Source organism: Microcaecilia unicolor, chromosome 3, assembly GCF_901765095.1.
Source record: "Microcaecilia unicolor chromosome 3, aMicUni1.1, whole genome shotgun sequence".
In the NCBI taxonomy this organism is placed as follows: Eukaryota; Metazoa; Chordata; class Amphibia; order Gymnophiona; family Siphonopidae; genus Microcaecilia; species Microcaecilia unicolor.
In genome coordinates, this window is record NC_044033.1 from 366,943,841 (window position 1) to 366,964,371 (window position 20,531).

General features: G+C 40.6%; 1 protein-coding gene and 1 pseudogene across 3 annotated transcripts in view; one reads left to right on the plus strand and one right to left on the minus strand.

Moving 5' to 3' along the window:
- The window catches only part of TBC1D32 (TBC1 domain family member 32), a 327,052-nt gene that overhangs the window by 132,543 nt on the left and 173,978 nt on the right, over positions 1–20,531 (minus strand). For all 3 annotated transcript variants that reach the window (XM_030198562.1, XM_030198561.1, XM_030198563.1), the window contains exon 23: positions 12,020–12,108. In XM_030198562.1, coding sequence (XP_030054422.1) covers positions 12,020–12,108 — 89 coding nt within the window. The remainder of the gene's footprint in view (positions 1–12,019; positions 12,109–20,531) is intronic.
- Positions 9,035–9,569, plus strand: LOC115467361 (annotated as a pseudogene).

The following is a 20,531-nucleotide window of genomic DNA, read 5'->3' on the forward strand; positions in this document are numbered from 1 at the left end:
AAGGTCTCAGGCCCAAAATGACTGATTTTTATTTTGCTGCACGTCCATTTTCGGCAAAAAAAGGCCTTTTTTGCAGGCGTACTGAAAAATGCACCTGCACACATCCAATACATGCGCCTACACCAGCGCAGGCCATTTTTCGGCGTGCCTACCACATATCCTGGTGTCCTACTTAGAAGGAATGGATGAAAATCCATATTAAGATAAGCAGTTGAGTCACTGCTTGCCTTTGTGTGGACACTGCTCCACTGAACAACACTCAGACTGACAATTTGCAGTTTTACAAAAATAGTATAACCCTGCAATTGACCTGAAAAACATCTTTCTTAATATTTCTTCCTACAATCAATACTTTAGTTTTTTTTTCAAATTTAACACCAGTCTATTTCCGTTCATCCATATTAAAATAACATCTATATACTGTTGAAATTTCACGTATCCAGTCACAAAACTATCATTCACTGGAAACAAAATGTGCCCATCAACATAAATTTGAAATTCCAAACCTAAAGATCACATAATAGTCTCATATACAAATTGAAGAGCATGAAAAAAAGGGCTGAACTTTGTTTAACTCTCATTATTAACAAATGGGCAGTTGAAACAGCATCATTCCATCTTACTACTATCCTATGATTTTGTAGGTAGGCAACAAACCACTCAAACACTTTATCCCTCAAACCCATCTTCCAAAGGCGTTCCAACAAAATATCATGACTCACTATATCAAAAGCAGAGAACATATCAAAACATTTTTTATAATTACCCATCCCTTTTCTGATCACATCAACAGTGGACAATAAGAGTGATTCTTATGTCCTATCCTAAAACCATACTGATTCACATCAATTTGACATCAATTTTGTGGAAGACAATCTTCTCAATTATTTTAGATAATACAGAAAATATTGAAATTGGCCTATAATTTACTAAACTGCAAGGATCTAAATTTTCCTTTTTAAACAAAGGTTTAACAGTCGTTATTTTCAATTGATCTGGTAAAACACCCTCATTAATGGATTTATTCAGCAGCACAGCTGTCTTCGGGTCAAACATATCACCAAACTCATGCAATACTACAGAAGAACATTCATAAACTGTCCTAACAGATGTTTGGTTTTGCGCAATAGACAAAACATCCGTAGCATCCACATTCTCAAATTTCTCCCAAATATACTGATCAAGAATCACATCATCAAATTTCTTTTTTGCCTGTATTTAATCTAGATGTTGAATTACTGACTGACCCTTTGTACTAAAAAAATAATCTGCAAACATATCAGCTGTTAACATCTCACATCCATTAATGCCTATTTCCCCTTCTGTAAGGAATTGAACAGTATTAAACAATTATTTTGGTCTATTAATTGATTCATTAATTCTAGTTTTAAAATATTCATTTTGAATCAAATCACAAGTCTCTACATATTCCTGAAGGAGTAATTTATAGGAATTATAATAGTCTCCATCTATGGATTCTCTCCATGCTCTCTCTCATACCTACGCATTGGCAATTCATGAATCCTTTACCAATGGACAGATAAAATAGCTCCATTCACCTTAACCAAATTTTCAGAGACTACCTGGTTTTAAAGATTCAGATAAAGACGAATCCCAAAATTCGACCATCTCTTCTATAGAATTATCAAGATTTAATCTAGGAGCCCAAACTTCCACAATTAAAGCACTTCAGAAGAAGATTGTACAACTTTATGCTTAAGAGCAACAACTTTTTCTGCCAGACCCCTCATTAAAAAGGCAACCAAGGAGTAATCAGTCCAAATTAGCTCTGTAACAACAGGTTTTATTTATTTATTTATTTATAGCCATTTATATTCTACATTTTCCCACCCATGGGCAGGCTAAATGTGTCTTACATCAGTGTAAAAAGGCTTACACCAATCTAGTAACAAACAATCAGATACATTAAGGTTGAAGTAGTTGGTGAGCAATGACAGAGGGGAAGAAAAGAGAAAGGTGCAGAAGAGTTCAATACGTCCGTATAACAGTAACAGTTCAGAAGTCACTAATGCAATGCGGGACTTTAGTGCCAGCTTTTCTAAATAAGGTGATCTTCAGGGATATTCTGAAAGTCGGTTGATCGTAAGTAGTTTTTACTGATTTGGGTAAACCATTCTACATTTGAGTGCTGATATAGAGAAAGGTAGATGCGTAACTGGTTTTATACTTGAGGCCATTACATGTGGGGTAGTGGAGATTTAAATACGAACGAGAAGATTTGAAAGAATTCCTGGGTGGTAAGATGATCAGATTATCCATATAAGCTGTAGCTTCGCCGTAGAGGATTTTATGCACCAGGGTGCAAATTTTAAATTTTATACGATCCTTGACAGGTAGCCAGCCAGTGCAGTTTTTCACATAATGGTCTGGAACTGTCGAACTTCGATTTACCAGCTGTATTCTGGACAGTTTGTAATTTTTTTTGAGAAGCATTTCTGTGCACCCTGCATAGATTCCATTGCAGTAATCAAGATGACTTAAAACTAGCGATCGCACTAAATTGTGAAATACTTCTCTAGGAAAATAAGGTTTTATAAGTTTTAATTTCCAAAGAGAGAAGAATACCTTTTTGACGGTAGTGTTTGTTTGGTCCACCAGTGTTAGATTTCTATTAAGTATTACTCCTAGAATTTTCAGAGTCTCAGAGATTGGAAGGACAAGCTCAGGAATAATTAAGGTGGAGGGTTTGAACTTGTTTTTTTTTTTTTTATTTTATTTTTATTTATGATTATTCTAACACTACCAATAAACATAAATCAAATAAACAATAAACATAAATCACACAAATCACAAAATGATATTACAGGAAAATTTGCAATTAAAGGTAAAAAAAAAAAAGATCATTTTAGTCCACAATTGGTGATCCAAGAACAGGAAAATAACATTAACCTCAAATAATATCAAAGTAAACTACTTCTTCCTCAAGTAGACAGAACCCAGAATATTGTTAGCCGGTATAACGCTGTTCAATCCAAAATTGGTGCAGTATTATTCTTTTGTTAAAATAAATGCTTTTAACTTCTCTGGGTCAAAATAAACATAATTTACTAAATTCAAGGAAATATAACATGTACATGGGAACCTTAACATAAAGGTCCCACCTATACGCAAAACTCTCTCTTTTAATAACAAAAATTGTTTTCTCTTCTTTTGAGTTTCTCGAGCAAAATCTGGAAATACTTGAATTTTTGAGCCAAAGAATGGTGAATTAATGTGGCGGAAAAAGAGTTTGAAAATATTGTTGCGGTCTAATTGCAGAGCAAAGGTAACCAATAACGTAGTTCTTTCTGTTATAGTCTCTAATGAGGATTCTAAAAGTTCTGTTATATTCAGATCATCTTGGGGGTTAACAGGCAGTGATTTCCCTTGTGCTCCAGAAATATACATTGCTTTAGTAATCGGAGGGTACATCTCAGGGGGTATACCTAATACTTCATTGAGGTATTTCTTGAGCATGTCAATTGCTGGAACCAACGGGCTTTTAGGAAAATTAAGGAAACGCAAATTGTTAGCCCTCATTTGATTTTCTAAATATTCCGTTTTGCGTTGTTGGAAACTACTATCTCTCATTAGAACATTTATTGAGGAATTAATTTTTACTTCTTTATCAATGTTCTCCATTTTTAAAGTTTGGTCTGCATTTTTCAATTGCAAATCAGATTGTAAACTCTTTATAACCACCACTGCACCAGACAAAGTACCTGAAATTTGCTGCAAGCTGATATTCAATCTTTGGATTGCTTCCCACAAAGATTCCATCGTGACGGTAGCTGGTTTCATAACTCCAAGATTCAAGGGCGATTCTCCAGGGTTTCTTCCAGGCAAAACTATTGTCGGACCTGGTAAATGCACTGGCGTCGACGCGGCCGCGGGGTCTCCACACCCAGCCGCTGGGGACCGACTTCCGGATTCAGCGCGCTGTTCACTCGCGCTCATTGCCTCTCGTCCTGGTCTTGGAGGTGCCGTCAATAAGGGAGGGCTTAGAGATACTCCCTCAGCGCTTAGGTCTGATCGTTCACCCGGACCACCTGAAGCAAACATTCCGGTTCCCGGCGGTTGGAGTCCCGATTCCTCCAACATCAGCTGCCTCAAGAGAGGGGGTTCAATCCTGCCTGTGGAGGTAGGCACTCCAGGTTTACCCTTCCTCTTTCCCATAACAGGTCTGAGAGCAGTCAGTTGAAGAAGCTTTCAGTGGGTTTCAGGAGCTCTTTCCCGCACGTCTACTCAGGCAGACATCTTGGATCCGATTTGGTGCCCGGTTTGAACTTGTTATAGAGTGAGGTGAGTAGAAGGCAATGAGTTTTCTCTGTGTTGACTTTTAATTTAAAGGAGTTAGCCCAAGCACGCACGGTGTGTAATCCAAGTCTGATTTTGTCAGCTATTTCGGTTAAGTCGTTTCTAAAAGGAATATAGATTGTGATGTCATCCGCGTAGATGACTGGATTGAGACTAAGTTTGGAAAGAGCTACGGCCAGAGGAATTAGCATTATGTTGAATAGTGTTGGGGAAAGAGGCGAGCCTTGTGGCACACCACAGTTGGCTTGTCCAAGGAGGTGACAAACTTGCTTTGGAGTTGACTTGGTAGGTTCTGGAGGTTTAAAAGCCTTTTATCCATTTTAGTACATTTCCGCTGGTTCCAAAGTAATCAAAGAGCTGTAGTAGGATTGTATGGTTCACCATGTCAAAGGCACTTGATGTGTCGAATTGTAAAAGTAGAATGCTTTTTTCTACTGCTATTTCCTGTTTGAAGTTTGACAGGAGTGTGACGACCACAGTTTCTATGCTATGGAGTGCGCGGAATCCTGACTGTGATAAATGCAAAATGTAGAACTTGTCCAGACACTCATTGAATTGCTTATTCACCATGCTCTCCATTCATTTTACAAACAGCGGAATTGATGCAATGGGCTGATAGTTGGTAAGATCAGTGCTTCTTTTCTTGGCATCTTTAGGAATAGGGGTGAGTAGTATATTTCCATAGTTTTCAGGGAAGATTCCATTACTAAGCATGAAGTTTAAATGCAGCATCAGATCAGTAATGAAGCAGGTAGGTGTATACTTGAGTAGATAGTTTGGGCAAATATCCAGGTTGATGAAATCACACTTTCATTCAAAGAATGATGCGCAATAACATATCAAAAGATAAATGCTTTTGTTCAACAAACAAATTTGAATTAGGATCAAAAAGCAAAATTAAAATCTCCTAAAATACATACAAATTCAACAATAAACTATCAGAAGTCAATAATACTGGAGAACAGTACAACAAACAAAATGAAATATTTCCATTAGTCACAACTAAAATATCAGCAGCAAGCTCATGTTCTACCTTAATGCTTTTAAAACCTAACTTCTTTGTACAAATAAAAAGAAAACCTCTGTCCCTTTTAAACTTTCTACAGGTCCATTCCCATGTAAAATTAGGGGGACAACATTGTTACAATTGCAAGGTCAGTTTGCAACAACCAAGACTCAAAGAACATCCAAATTGTGCGTTAAGATTAAATCAAAAATCAACTGCGTTTTGTTACAAATAGCTCTAGCATTAACCAAACCTACGTTCAGTAAGTCACTAAACTTATCATTCTTCATTAAGGAACTATCCGCAAAACATTAAAGGGACCAAAACATAATCTTTTACAACCAACAAGAGAGCTCAGCCTACCATACCTACCCCTGCCAAACTCTCAATAGGTGCCATTTAAACAAACATTCTTAAAAGAAATATTTAACACAATGTTCCCACCCAAACCGCCTCATGCCCACCCTAAGGAGCAGCAAGCTCCTTAGTCATGCTCCTTTGCCACTGCATGCTTACCGGCATGCAGCACCTCCAGCGTTCCACCTGCAGCATTAAACCTGTACACCCCAGTGATGTCACAGAGGATGGGGTCCAGGAAGCAAAATTGGACATAGAAGCAGATGGAAAAGATTCAGTGCTGCCTCTGAAGGATGTAGAATGACATAGCAGGCTCTCAGATGGACACAGGCATTATCTCCTGCTTTTGCTCATCAACCTCGAATGCTTCCCTTGGGTAGTGTGGACCATCATCTAAGAAAGGCCAACATAATTCTCTCTCTTTTTTTTTTTTTTGTAAAACTCCAGATATTTCTGTCCTAGCATTCCACAGAGAATCCTTCTTTCATATGTATGTCAAAGGAATAAGGACGTTCTAAAACAACTGTTCACCAGTGTGTCTGGCCTGTACTCTCAGCAAGCCTACAAATCAAATGCTACAATTATTTCCCTAAATGATTCTTTTCATGCAAGAATAGATAAGGATTCATTTATCATATTCCAAAATCCCATTAAATATATCCAAACCAGCTGCCCCAAAAGAAAAACAAATGCAGCAAATCATTTTATGTTCTTATAATTATAATGAGATAGAAAACTGAAGATAGACAGGCAGACAGAGGCAGGCAAGCACATTAGGACATGCCTAAGTTAGGCTATATATAATAGAAGTGTTCCAATATCCAGGAAATGACTACTGATCCTGTCAAAGAATAACTTAATTTGCATTCCTTTGCTCTACGGAATCTGCCTACACTGAACCTAGGATAAAAATACAAAAAAAGTAAGAATGAAGCACAATAGTTCAAATGCAAAATGTGTTAATAGTAAAATGAATGTCAAAGAGTGTCTGTAAAATAATGAACAAATAAAGCAAAACTGCTTAAGTGCAAAATACTTTTTGAAGATAACTGGATAACAGGTCTCACAGACAGGTGATGGAGCTGTGGTTTATTTTATTAAAGATCATACCTTTTGACTGGTAGCTCAAGGTGAGTTACATCAGGTACAATAGGCATTTCCCTGTCCCTAGAGGTCTTATATTCTAGTTTTGTACCTGAGATAACAAGAGTGAAGTAATTTGCCCAAATTCACAAAGTACATCACTGAATTTCAGTATTTCTCCAGAGCTTTCTAACATGCTCTATGAGCATGTGTGAGATGTCCCACCTCATAGCACTTCCAGAAGAGCCCTTCATTTCAGTATATAGATATATATTATAGAAAACTTCTTGAGAGATGTGGAAGGGTTTTACGAGGACTATTTTCTTGCAGCCCTCAGAGAACTGTTGTAGGTAAGCAAATTTCCTTTTAAAGAGGACAAAACAGTCATTGTAAATGGAAATCTCTAACTATAGGCTGGCTTTAAATAAAAGGGCAAAATACAACAATAAGGGGTATGTTTACTTAGGTGCGTTAGCATTTTTAATGCGCCTTTAAAGTTAAGGCACGTTAAAAGCTAACTTGCCAATACATTCCTATAGGAGCATTTGCTTTTAACGTGTGTTAGTGTTTAACGCGTTAAAAACGCTGACGCCCCTATAGTGTGTCTTTGTAAACACAGAAGTAACAATGCTAACAGGAAAAAACAAAATGCTTTTATTGGCAATAACAGAAGCCAACGCAGGAGTAGAGGATGACACAATGACCAAACCTACCAAGGAGATGTAGTTCAAGGTGGATTTATTAAAGCACCAAAACAAGAGGACCCGACATGGGCCATGTTTCGGCGGATGTAGTCCCCTGCCTTTGGAGGTCACTATGCACAACTTAGGACACTGAGAGGGGCATTTTCAAAATGATGTCTAAGTCCGATTTTGGATGTTTTACACAAAATGTCCAAAATCCGATTAGGAATGAAGGTAATTTTTTGAAAAAGAATTTTTTTTTTCCGAAAATACTATTTTAATCAAGGTTTTGTGCTTTGGACTTTTTTTTTTTGTGGTCCATTTTAGAAAAAAAAAATCCCAAGTGCAAAATCTACAGATTCATGCCATTGGGATGTAGGAGGAGCCAGCATATTTAGTAGACTGGTCCCCCAGACATCCCAGGAGAGCAATGGGGCACGCTAGGGGGCACTTCTGCGCATTTCATAAAAATGCTTCCAAGTACATATCTCACCTTTGCTTCCTTATATTGTACCCTAAACCCTCCAAAACCCACTATCCCCCACTGTACACCACTATAATAGCCTTTATGGGTGAAGGGGCACCTATATGTGGTTGCAGTAGGGTTTTGATGAATTTGGGAGGGGTCACAGTTTCCACCACAAGTGTGACAGGTAGAGGGAGATGGGGATCTCGGTCCCCCACTGTGCAACGCACTGACCACTACACTACTCCAGGGACCTGCATGCTGATCTAATATACCTGACTTTAACATCTGAGGCTGTCATAGAGGCAAGTAAGTCAAATATTTATTAAATTTTTTAGGGGGGTGGGAGGGGGTCCCTACTTCCCACCTGGAATACTCCTCCACTTCACAGTTAATACTTTACTGGCAGAAACCTCCCTCTTTGGTTAACCTTAGTTTCTTGAACCCATCCAGGACACCTCCCTCTTCTCAAGGGTCCTGGTGGAAGGCAACCAAATACCTTGTGCAAACCCCAACAACAACATTTATTAATTCCTAACTCCTCCCCTACTGTCATTCAACAACCAGGAAAATTTTCCTCTGCAACTTACCCAGAAACTCACCCCCTTGGGCTGGATACTTTACCACCTTCAACTTTACAGCCCTCTCCTCAGTAACTCTGGAGAGTTCTTTCGTGATCTTCAGTAATCCCCATTATAATGGGGGATTATGAAATCATCTTCCCTTGTCCCCAAGGGTCAATTTTACTTCCCTCTTTTCCCTCAGGGGCAGAGCTTCTTTTGTGCTGGTACGCAACGGTACGGCGTACCAGCACCTTTTTTTGCCCCCCCCCCCCCCCCGCCCCCGCCGGCGAGTCCTGCACTTCCTTTCAGTCCCCTTACTTTTTCTTTTAAGACTCAGCAGCGCGAACGGTGCAGGCAGTGATTGAAAGAGGCTGTCAGCGTCGGAGCTTCCCTCTGCGAGTCCCGCCTATGTTGTTTCAACTTCCTGTTTCCGCATAGGCGGGACTCGCAGAGGGAAGCTCCGACGCTGACAGCCTCTTTTAATCGTTGCCTGCATGGTCGCCGGGGAGAGAGCCGAAAGGGGAAGGCAGAAAGGAGCCGCCTGCTGTAAGGAGCCACCATGAGAGAATACAAAAGTGGTTGTGCTCGGATCGGGCGGAGTGGGCAAATCACAGGATCGTTCATAGAGAAATTAAATATGATCCAACCATAGAAGATTTCTACCGGAAAGAGATCGAGGTGGACTCCTCGCCTTTGGTGCTGGAGATTCTGGATACGGCCGGGACGGGAGCACTTCGCTTCCATGCGCGATCTGTACTTTAAAAACGGACAAGGGTTTATTTTTGTTTGCAGCCTAGTCAACCAGCAGAGCTTTCAGGGCATCAAGCCCATGAAGGATCAGATCATCCAAGTGAAAAGGTACGAGAGGTTGCCGATGACCCTGGTGGGCAATAAAGTGAATTTGGACGGGGAAAGGGAGGTCTCGTACAGAGAGGGCAAAGCTCTGGCCGATGAATGGAATTGCCCCTTCATGGAAACTTCTGCCAAACAAAGTCTTGGTGGATGAACTCTTTGCAGAGATTGTCAGGCAAATGAACTATGCTTCTCAGCCAAATGGAGACAATCAGTGCTGCTCGTCCTGTGTAATTCTCTGAAACTGCTAAGAGGTTTACAAGGCACTACATTACAGAGGGGAGGGCAGGGAAGAGAGAATTGCTGGACATGGATGGGAGGGGAGGGCAGGGAAGAGAGAATTGCTGGACATGGATGGGAGGGGAGGGGAGAGAGGAGAATCGCTGGACATGGATGGGAAGGGAGGGCAGGGGAGAGAGGAGAATCGCTGGGCATGGAAAAGAGGAGAACAGGAGATAGAGGAGAATTGCTGGACATGGATGGATGGAGGGGTTGGCGGGGAGAGAGGAGAAATGCTGGACTTGGGTGGAGGCGAAGGGAGAGAGAATTATTGCTTTATATGGATACAGGGGAGGGAAAAGAAGAGAAATGCTGGACATGGATGGAGAGGTGGAGAGAGGAGAAGTGCTGGACATGGATGGAGGGGTGAAAAGAAAAAAGATGATGTACATGGATGGAGATGAGGGAAAGAGAAGAAAGGAGAAAAACTGCACATGGATGGAGAAAATAGGCAAAAGCTGGATCCACGTTATACCTCCTCCAGTCAATTTCATGGAGAAGGACCCAGCTTTTACTTATGGATATAGGGCAAGAAATGAAGAAGAAAGAGGAAAGTAAAGAAATAAATGGAAAGGAAGCTCTGGAAATGGAGTTAAGGGAACAGATACAGAGCAGCAGAATCAGAGAATGGGATCAATATGGAAAGAAAAACAAAGTCACCAGACAACAAAGGTAGAAAAAAATCATTTTATTTTCATTTTAGTGTTTGAAATATGTCCAATTTGAGAATTTACATCTGCTGTCTTATTTTGCACTGGGTATACTGGTATACGTTACTGGTATGTTCAGCAAGTCTATTCCTTAATTGTCTCTTGGTATGTCCGATATATGCGCCATAGCTGGTATAAGGGGTGTGGCTATCATAGGGGTGGAGCCTTATGTGGTGACCCTACCCATAATGAGTACTGGCACCTTTTTTTCTACAAAAAAAAGCACTGCTCAGGGGTAACCAACAAATGTTTAACAACAGCAACATTTTATTCAAACATAATCATTATTAATTAATATCTTCTCTTATTAACCTTCAACACTTCTCCAGATGTTCTTTACTATGATACCATGAACATACATTATACCCTCCCAACTTTCACCAACCAACCATCTTTCTTTTCCCACAAAAAGAGTTATTTATCATTTAAGTCAGGACACCCAGATTGACTCAAGGGTGACAACCTGCCTTTTTTTTTTTTTTGTTACATTTGTACCCCGCGCTTTCCCACTCATGGCAGGCTCAATGCGGCTTACATGGGGCAATGGAGGGTTAAGTGACTTGCCCAGAGTCACAAGGAGCTGCCTGTGCCTGAAGTGGAAATCGAACTTAGTTCCTCAGTTCCCCAGGACCAAAGTCCACCACCCTAACCACTAGGGCACTCCTCCACTCCTTAAAGCTTTATTCTGTACTTTTATGATCATTCTCCTTGAAATTCAACTCCAAATTTTCCACATTTAAGTCAGGACAACCAGATAACAACCACCCTCCTCTGATGTAATTTCCTGTTTCCAGAAGGGCGGGACACTGAGAGGGAAGGGAAGGCTGGAAGCAAGCCTGCTGCTTTCAATGCCACCGCTGACACTGCTGCGACTTGAGGTAAAATAAAAGGTTTAAATGCAGGGTGGCAGGAAGGAAAGGAGGGCTTTTGTGGGAAGCTGAGGACAGGCAGGTGAGACCCGTCAGCACCGAGAGCTGCCTGCAACTGGGGCTGGAACTGTGAGCCTCCCGGCAACAGTAAGTATGGCTTGTGGCACCTCTCCAGAGGTTGGCGCCCCCTGCCATGCTTACCGGGTTGCGCCAGCCCTGATAGAACATTGCACCCACAAGATTGTGTATTAGTTGCCATGATGACTTAGCAGTGCTTTATAAACTGCTGTACCTGCACCACTTACTCCTCAGAAATACAGAGATGAAAAAGAATCCCCCTCTGATTCTGTTTATTATATTATCCAAAATATATCTTGCTGGTAAACTGGCTACTGGGAAAGGCAATTTTCCAAAGCCACTTACCGCGGTAAATGGATATTTACATGGATAAGAAGGCCATTTGAAAACTGCTCACTTTATGTTTGAGTAAAGTATACCCATTGTTTCATACTTTACTCACACTCAGCATAGTTGTTCCCCGGAGTGGAGGAAGGGCAGGAATAGGACAAATATATTTTTGTATTTTCAAGCCTGTGCATCTTATTTCAGTTGGAAAATGTAGTTGGAAAGTTGGAAAATTTAGTTGTAGAAAAAGTAGGCAGAAGTCTCTGCAGGTGAATTTTTCATAGGGAATTTACAAAGTGAAAGTATGAGCATACTTTCATTTTCAAATCTGATGCGCAGACTGCAAGTATAAAGTCAGACTTGCATTGAGGCTGCCAGTTGAAGAGTGCTCTCTCACTAAATTAAAATAGTATATGCTATGCCTCTTACCTCAGACCAAAGATATGCGATTGCTCATAGTTGAACAAGGAGTGAATTTTTGCTTCTGAATTCAGTATGATAAGTCTATCAATAATATCCTAAAAGAAGAAAATAAAGCACGTAATAGTTTGGAATTTTCAAATTTCTTGCTAGATCTACATTAAATGCACTAAACTAACACCCTGAGTAATGAATCTAAAAAAAAAAAATCAAGAATAATCTACATTTAGCGGTATTGTCGCTACATAAAAGAAGCATGGTGAAAACTACCTCACATTTGCCTGCTAGCAAACCATATACACATCTGATAGTAAGAAAACTGCAGCAATATAAAGAAAATGCTGGAATAAAAGTCAATAATTAAAAGCCAAACATTAAGGGACCCTATACTAAGCTGCAGTAAGCACTAACACTTGCTTAAAAGCAATACCGTGGGGTGCGCTCAGGCATCCTGTGGGAGTTTTGTGTTCACTGCTCGCTATTCACGTGCTAAAAAATAGAAAATATTTTTTAGCGCTGGGGGCAGGTGTCGGGTTGGACAGTAGGCGTGCCCTGCGCTAATCGGATAGCATAGCTACATTGCAGTGTGCTAAGTGATTAACACGTGGTTAGCACGAATTCTCTTACTGCCTTCATAATCGTTAAGGGCTCCCATGCTAATGGGTAAATTAGTGTGTGGCCATTAATACCCACACACTAATTGGCCTGTATTATTATTATTATTTCCATTTACTCCAATGGAAAATGCAGCCATTTTACAGCTGTGCTAAAAGTGGCCTCAGCATGCAGGAAAGCCCCATGCTAATAATAATACAGGCCACATTTTAGAGCAGCATAGTAAAAGGGCCCCTAAAGAGGCAATTCTATAACAGGTCAACTCCATTAGGGAGCAACTATTCTATAATGGCATCTGGGCACACCAATGCTGTTACAGAATACTAGCATAAAGTCGAACTGGCACATCTAAATATAGATGCAACTAAATTTAGGTATAAATGAGCACACTTAAAAGTGCCATGCAACATGCTAATTTATCGTATTCTACACGTCGTGTGTGTACGCTGAGACATGCCCATGCCCCTTTCATATGTACTCCCCCTTGCAATTATGCACTATAGCACCTAAGCGCTCTCCTATATGATACCATATGGTGCACTTACATGTGACTTGCATGCGCCCAGTTGTAGAATTGCCTTTAAAACGTCTTATCCTTTAAGGCTTCCCACTCCGATTCTGTTACTTTAGGAAAACTACTACTACTAAGTGGGTCATACCATGTGTTTGTAATTTACTACAAAAGAAACATTTAATAACATTTACCAAGTGGAGTTAAAAAAAAAAAAAAAAAAATATATATATATATAATCCTGCAAAGTTCTAATTATATACTTGTTGAAACACATAGGCTTTATATTTCTTCTTGAATGTTCAAATCCTTTTCACAATACAAAAAAATATAGAACTGCATTCACTGCAGGAGGCCTGATTTGCAGTTAACATCCATGGTAATGCGTGTCAGCTGCTGACCACGCTCTTTACCCTTTCCTTGCTCGCATTAACCTTTAAAGCTATAGTTACCTGCATTCCATGTTGTTTGCTGCAAAGCTAACATGCAAGAACACACATTGCCATGTGATGGCGTTGCAGCTGCCTTTGCACAAATGCCACTGCAAAACATTTACATGCTAATCACACATTAGGCAAATGATACGATATAAAGCAACACAGGAAAAACCTGACGTAATCTCACAATATGCACATCTAGTCCACAACGTGAGAAGGAGATATCAACCAAGTAGGAAAAGAAAAGAAAGGACACATCCAAAGAAAATAAACAGGATGATGGAAGAATCAATGTAGTCCATATTCAAAGTGATTTAACTGGCCAGAAACTGGTTAAATCGCCAGTTAGTGCCACTGAAAACAACTGGTCAATGTCAAACTGCAAACTGGCTATTTTGGGGGCACTCTGGAGATGGAGTCAGCACTTGACTGGTTAACTGCTGATATTCAGCACTTAACTGGCCAGGTTAACTGTATAAATAGGACCACATAAAAGTCAGTCCTATCTTTGGGGCCCTTTTACAAAGCCCAACGCGAGCTTACTGCATGCCAATTTGGAGCTATCAGTGGTAGTTTCAGCCCCAGTGTGCACCATTTCCCGCACTGGGGAAAATAGGGTTCATATTTTTTGTGCAGCAGTTACCTGGATGTAATTGGGCAGTGTTGTGTGCTACCTGGTTTCTGCCGGTTGGCACGGGAGCCCCTACCGCCACCTCAATGGGTGGCAGTAAGTGCTCCCCATCGCATGGCCCACGGTAAGAGCAATCTTACTGTGTGGCCATGGCTGTTTTCAGCCTTTTTTACCCACTGTATTAAAAAGGGCTGCAGCATGCGGCAAAAATGGCCCCCGTCGTTAGCACAGGGCCCTTTTTATTGCAGCTTAGTAAAATGACCCCTTTAGATGGTAATCCATAGCGGTTAAATACTGAATATCACACTTAGGCTCCTATGCATAACTACGGCGCTCTACTGAACAGAGTAGGAACAGTGCATCAGAACAAGTCCCTAATGCTCAACGCAAATGAGATGCAAATGTAGGCAAGCTCTTAGCACTGAGCATTAGGAACTTACTCAGAAGTATGGTGCCTGGCACATGCGCTCAAGAGTTGTGCTTTAAGTATAGCTCTTGAGCACATGCCCAGAACGTCAGAGGGGGAGGAGGGAAGGAGGAGGAAGAAGTGCTGGCTGCCCAGCTCTGAACTTTTAAAGGCAGTGGCTCCCATTCTCTCACACTTCATGAGCACCACAATGCATGAACTGCCCAGGCTAGCAATACTGATCCACTGCTGCTGGGGTTTAAAGACTGGGGAGGGGAGTTTCCATATGGATCAGTGCAAGGTAAAAAAAATGGATCTGGACACACAAAGTCAGACTTAGCTGCTGTTTCGTCTGGCTCTAGATTTGGCTGAGAGAGAAACAGCTGTGTGGTGGAGAGCGGTGCAGCAGCAAGCAGCAGACAGGGGCAAATGCCGGCTAGACTGCTTCACAAACACCCTAATGCCAGCTCCAAGCTGGCACTGGGTTTATGGCGGTAAGGGCACCATTGCTCAATGTGCTGTTTTCTAAGCATGGGAGACGAATAGGAAAAGAGCTCATCAGCATATATTAGCATGCTCATTGCATTCTTCTTCTGTTTGTTCCCACGTTCCAAGCCTCTGAACATTCAGCAGTAGTAAATGCGGGTGCTAGTCTAGTGCTAAAGGCCTCTAGCGCCTGCATTTACTTCTGAGCATTGAGGCCTGAACCTGCTATGCTTTAGCCAGCTCTAGAAAACCAGAAATTTGATGCTGGTGCCCAGACATGGCCTGGCATTGAATTTCCAGGTTTAATGCCTGCAACGATCAGCAAAACGCTGATCACCGCCGGCTGAATATCGGGCCCAATATATATTGGTCCCTCAATATAAACTCATACCCACCAAGTCGACATTAAAAAATACCAAGTAATAGATTTCTCAGACGGCAATTTTTCCAACTGAACAGTGTCCAGATAAACATAATGGTTTCTTTCAAATGTGACCAAACATTTACAAGGAAATTTTAGAAAGAAAGAGGCTCCCAAGGTCAAAACTCAAGGTTTCAACTCAAGGAAAGTCTTCCTATGTAAATAAATTGGTCTGACAACATATAGGAAAATGTTAATTTTCAGTCCACAAAAGGTGTGTGTTTCTTAGCAAAAAAGAATTTTCATATATCAATCTTTTTTTAAGTATCATTATTGAAATTTTATCAACCAATACAGCAAATATACAACGAACGAAGACAAAGTTGCAAGATAGTATACTAGACCATTTTTTGTATGTCCAAGTATCTTTATTAGTTTAAGTCATACAAAGAAAAAGAAAAATAAGTATAATGAAACATGACCAACAGGTAATTAACAATCAAAGAACAATTAAGAGGGACATAGCATTTAAGGATATGTAGCAGTAATTGCAAAGGATGAAAAACATAGCAGCATTAAATCTACAAGGATGCTCACATTTTGTCATTAAAAAGCATGATAAAGACATGTACAATCAAGAAGAGACTGTAGACTATCTATATAAGAATGTGTGAGACATTATAAGTATTTCGATGATTAAATGGGCTATATCTAAGTAATGGACATATATTTGTCGAATTTAGCCCAAACCATGGATACAGAAAGGTTTCCTTGACACCAGGGCTGGATGAACAAATAAAAATTTTCCTGAATATGATTTCATTTATGTTTGCTCACATACTGTTTGGGCCAATTATTATGATACATATTGATCCAATTTTTTCCACATGCGAAGTAGCAGCATTGAGGTTGGCCAACTTAGCTGGGCTGCTTCCTCATACCATGTGTACAAACCCCCTCATTCTGTAACAGAGCAGCTAAAGTTAGGTGCAATTTGTGCACAAATATTAAGAACATAAGAACGTAAGAGTAGCCATACTGGGTCAGACCAATGGTCCATCTAGCCCAGTATCCTGTTTTCCAAACAGTGGCCAAGCCAGGTCACAAGTACCTGGCAGAAACCCAGATCGTGGCAACACTCCATACTACAAGTCCCAGGGCAAGCAGTTGCTTCCCATGTCTGCCTCAATAGCAGACTATGGACCTTTCCTCCAGGAATTTGTCCAAACCTTTTTTAAACCCAGATATGCTAACCGCTATTACCACATCCTCCAGCAAAGAGTTCCAGAATGTTATAGAATACTAGCATATACGCACATATAACTGTACACATATATATGCAGAAATGTGAGCTGTGTGCACAGTGGTATTCTATAGCATACATGCTCAGCTGCCTTAGGGGTTCCTTTACTAAGCTGTGGCAAAAAGTGGCCCTAGTGTGCCTTTATGTGAGTCTTTCCCTTGTGCTAAGGCCATTTTTACCGCCACCAATAAATGGCCAATTTTCTATTTTTTGTATTAATGGCTATGTGCTAATGTTAGACAAAAACAGTGTAGTAGGACACAGATGGAGCAACCAAGTGGAGCCATGTATGAGAGGAAGCAATATTCATTGGACCCAACATGGCCTGTGTTTCAGCAAATGCCTGCATCAGCGGTCAGAATGTTGTTAAAACAAGGTTGAGCTTCCCATATAAGTATCACAATAACAGTATTGCAAAATCCAATAAACCTCAAATTTCTTCAAGGTCTCCGGCCACAACTACTGTTTGTGGCAGAGACCAGAAGCTTAGTAGAAGGGCCCCTTAGTGTGTAAATTCAAGTGGGGCTTACATGTGGGTGGAGCATTAGTGGGGCATAGGCTTGGCTCCCACTTAGATGAACTACTTACAAAGTACTGTAAGATTTGCGTGTAAGTGCCGCATTTAAGTGTGCTGATCTATGCCTGCCATAGACCTAACAAAAGTGGAAATAATTAATGTACATGTATTTCTGCCGACATACACTAACTAGTATTCTATAATGGAATCTGTGTACACAAATGCCAATATAGAATACACACTCCCCATACTGCATCTGTGTGCCCAAATGGACGTGCCCAGTTATAGAATTACCCCATAGTGTATTCCACCATATATTCACATCTGAACTCATTGTATCCTTCCAATTGTACATAATCAGCTTAAACGCTATCATTATTATAAAGTCCAGTAGAGGAGAATTGGCCATAGAAGCAGAAATAGGGGAGGGAAACATGACATGGTAAGGAGGATAAAAAGGCAGTTGAGGTCAGTGTGTGTGTGCCAGAAAGAGTGAGAGGTATTAGAGAAGGAGAGGTAAAGAAAGTTTATACTCTGTCTTTCCACCCAGTTCTTTACCAGTCTGAGAAAGAGAGAAAGAAAGTTAACTCATCCTGCCATTATGGGCTCCTTAATTCTTGCCCACCCCACATCAATCAGAATAATGATGACTATGGATGGGATTGTCCTTACAAACACCAAGCTCCTTTTACTAAGCGGAGGTAAGCCCAATGTGGGCTTACCATTCACTGTACAGGAAGTACCGCCAGGTTACCGCAGCAGCCCGGCGGTACTCCTCCCCCCCCCCCCCCCCCCCCAGCGAGCCGTTATTTCCAGTGCTACAAAAATGTATTTTTGTAGCACCGGAGTGTACCCAGCAGTAATTGGACAGTGCCGCACGCTGCCCGGTTACCGCTGGGTTAACGCGAGAGCCCTTACTATCACATCAATAGGTAGGTGGTGGTAAAGGTTCCCACTCGAAATGGCCACGCGGGATGTGCTTTACTTGTTGCATGGCCATTTCCTGTAGGAAAGCGAGATTTCTCTTTTACCAGCTGCGGTAAAAGAGGGCCTCGGCACGCATGTAAAACACGCGCCACCGCCAGCACTGGCCCCCTTTTGCAGCAGTTTGGTAAAAGGGGCCCATTATGAGATAAATAATTAATAATTTAAGGAAGAAGTGGAGAGATATTCATTTGGATTAATGTAGGTGATTATTTTGCCTCTTCTTAAAAGAAAGTAGAGGTCTCTTGGGGTAGAGTATAAATAATTAATAACGTGCAAAAAATCATTTCAAAAGAAAAAGGAAAAATATTTTCTATATGTATAATGTGATACATAATTTCTATAGTTTCTCAAAAGTAGTATTGTTTCACATTTGAGTTGTATATGCTTCTACTGCCCTCAAGTTGTACAAAAGAAGAACTACTAGGTGCCAAAAACAATCTGCTATAGTAAGGAGGATTTATAGAGAATCAATAGTATCACGGTATTGAGGCCATCTTTAGTATTACCAAAATGCTCAATTAAAACTTCTACTTAAAACATTGAAAACATCAGCCACCAAACTCTGTTTCACCAGTTTCTGTTTGGATATATTTCCAGTATCTTTGTAATGAACACAGTGATTATCTTATACCAGACCAAGATATATTTGATATTTCATCCTGGCTGCTCTTTCAGTTTTTGTTTCACATTCACAAGGGATAAAAGGGTAATGCCTGATTTTCTGATAACAGCTGCTACTGTTTTGTTTTTAAATTAGAAACATATTAATCTTTATTTCCTATTCACATAAAAAAGGACAATCCAGCAGTCATATAATTCTCCATGTAATAAGAAAACTATACGAATTACAAAGTAATACCAACTAATAAACAGGCTGCTCTTTATACGGAGTCCTGTCGCTAGCACTTACAAGTCATGAAGAAGTAGAAGAAAATAGAGCATGAACAGCCTCAGTTTAGATAGGACGCAGAAATTAGAATTCAGACGTCTAAGTCAAAAAGTGTCCAGTTCTGACAGTATTTTAGAACATGATCTGACAACGTAAAGTTTTTCTAAAATACATGACAGGAATGAGCTACATGTGGCATGAACAACTATTTTACATTTATCAAAGTCTAAAAAATATCAGTGAAGGCAACTTGGCAATGTGAATGTCTAAGGGCCTTGTTTACAAAGGCGTGCTAGTGTTTTTAGCGGGCGCTAACCGTGTAAGATGCCTATAATATTCCTATGGGTGTCTACATGGTTAGCAAGCACTAAAAACGCTAGCATGTCTTTATAAACAGGGCCCTAAATGTTGGCGCACAAACATGAAAACGGTTATTTTAGAGCAAAGTCTTTTTTTGTGGAAGTGCTGATACTTAACATATATATCTACTATTTTGGAAACCTACATGTCTAAATGCTTCTAACAGTGACTGCAATGTTTCTGCATTGTTAATTTTGAAGGGGAAGAAAACATTGGGCAATTTAGAGACCAAGTATGACCCAAAAATTATGTGTATCAGGACTGTAAATCATGACATTGATCTCTATAACTAAAAAATAAAATTGGAACGTTCCTTTTCGTTTCAATATCCTAAAATTTGGAATAAAATACCATTATCCATAAGATTGATATCTAATTACAACCTTTTCCGTAGGGTTTTAAAATCCTGTTTACTTTGTAGAATTAGGTCTGAAGTTTACTAAGGGCCCTGTTTACTAAGCAGCATTATAGGTGTGTTAAAGCGAATGCTACATACCTGTAGAAGGTATTCTCCGAGGACAGCAGGCTGATTGTTCTCACTGATGGGTTGACGTCCTCGGCAGCCCCCTCCATCGGAAAGTTTACTAGCAAAGGCCTTTGCTAGTCCTCGCGCGCCCATGCGCACTGCGCATGCGCAGCCGTCTTCCCGCCCGAAACCGGCTCGAGCCGGCCAGTCCAGTATGTAGCAAAACAATACACTTCAAGGGAAGACTCAACTCCAAAGGGGAGGCGGGCGGGTTGGTGAGAACAATCAGCCTGCTGTCCTCGGAGAATACCTTCTACAGGTATGTAGCATTCGCTTTCTCCGAGGACAAGCAGGCTGCTTGTTCTCACTGATGGGGTATCCCTAGCCCCCAGGCTCACTCAAAACAACAACCATGGTCAATTGGGCCTCGCAACAGCGAGGACATAACTGAGATTGACCTAAAAAATTTACCAACTAACTGAGAGTGTAGCCTGGAACAGAACAAACAGGGCCCTCGGGGGGTGGAGTTGGATCCTAAAGCCCAAACAGGTT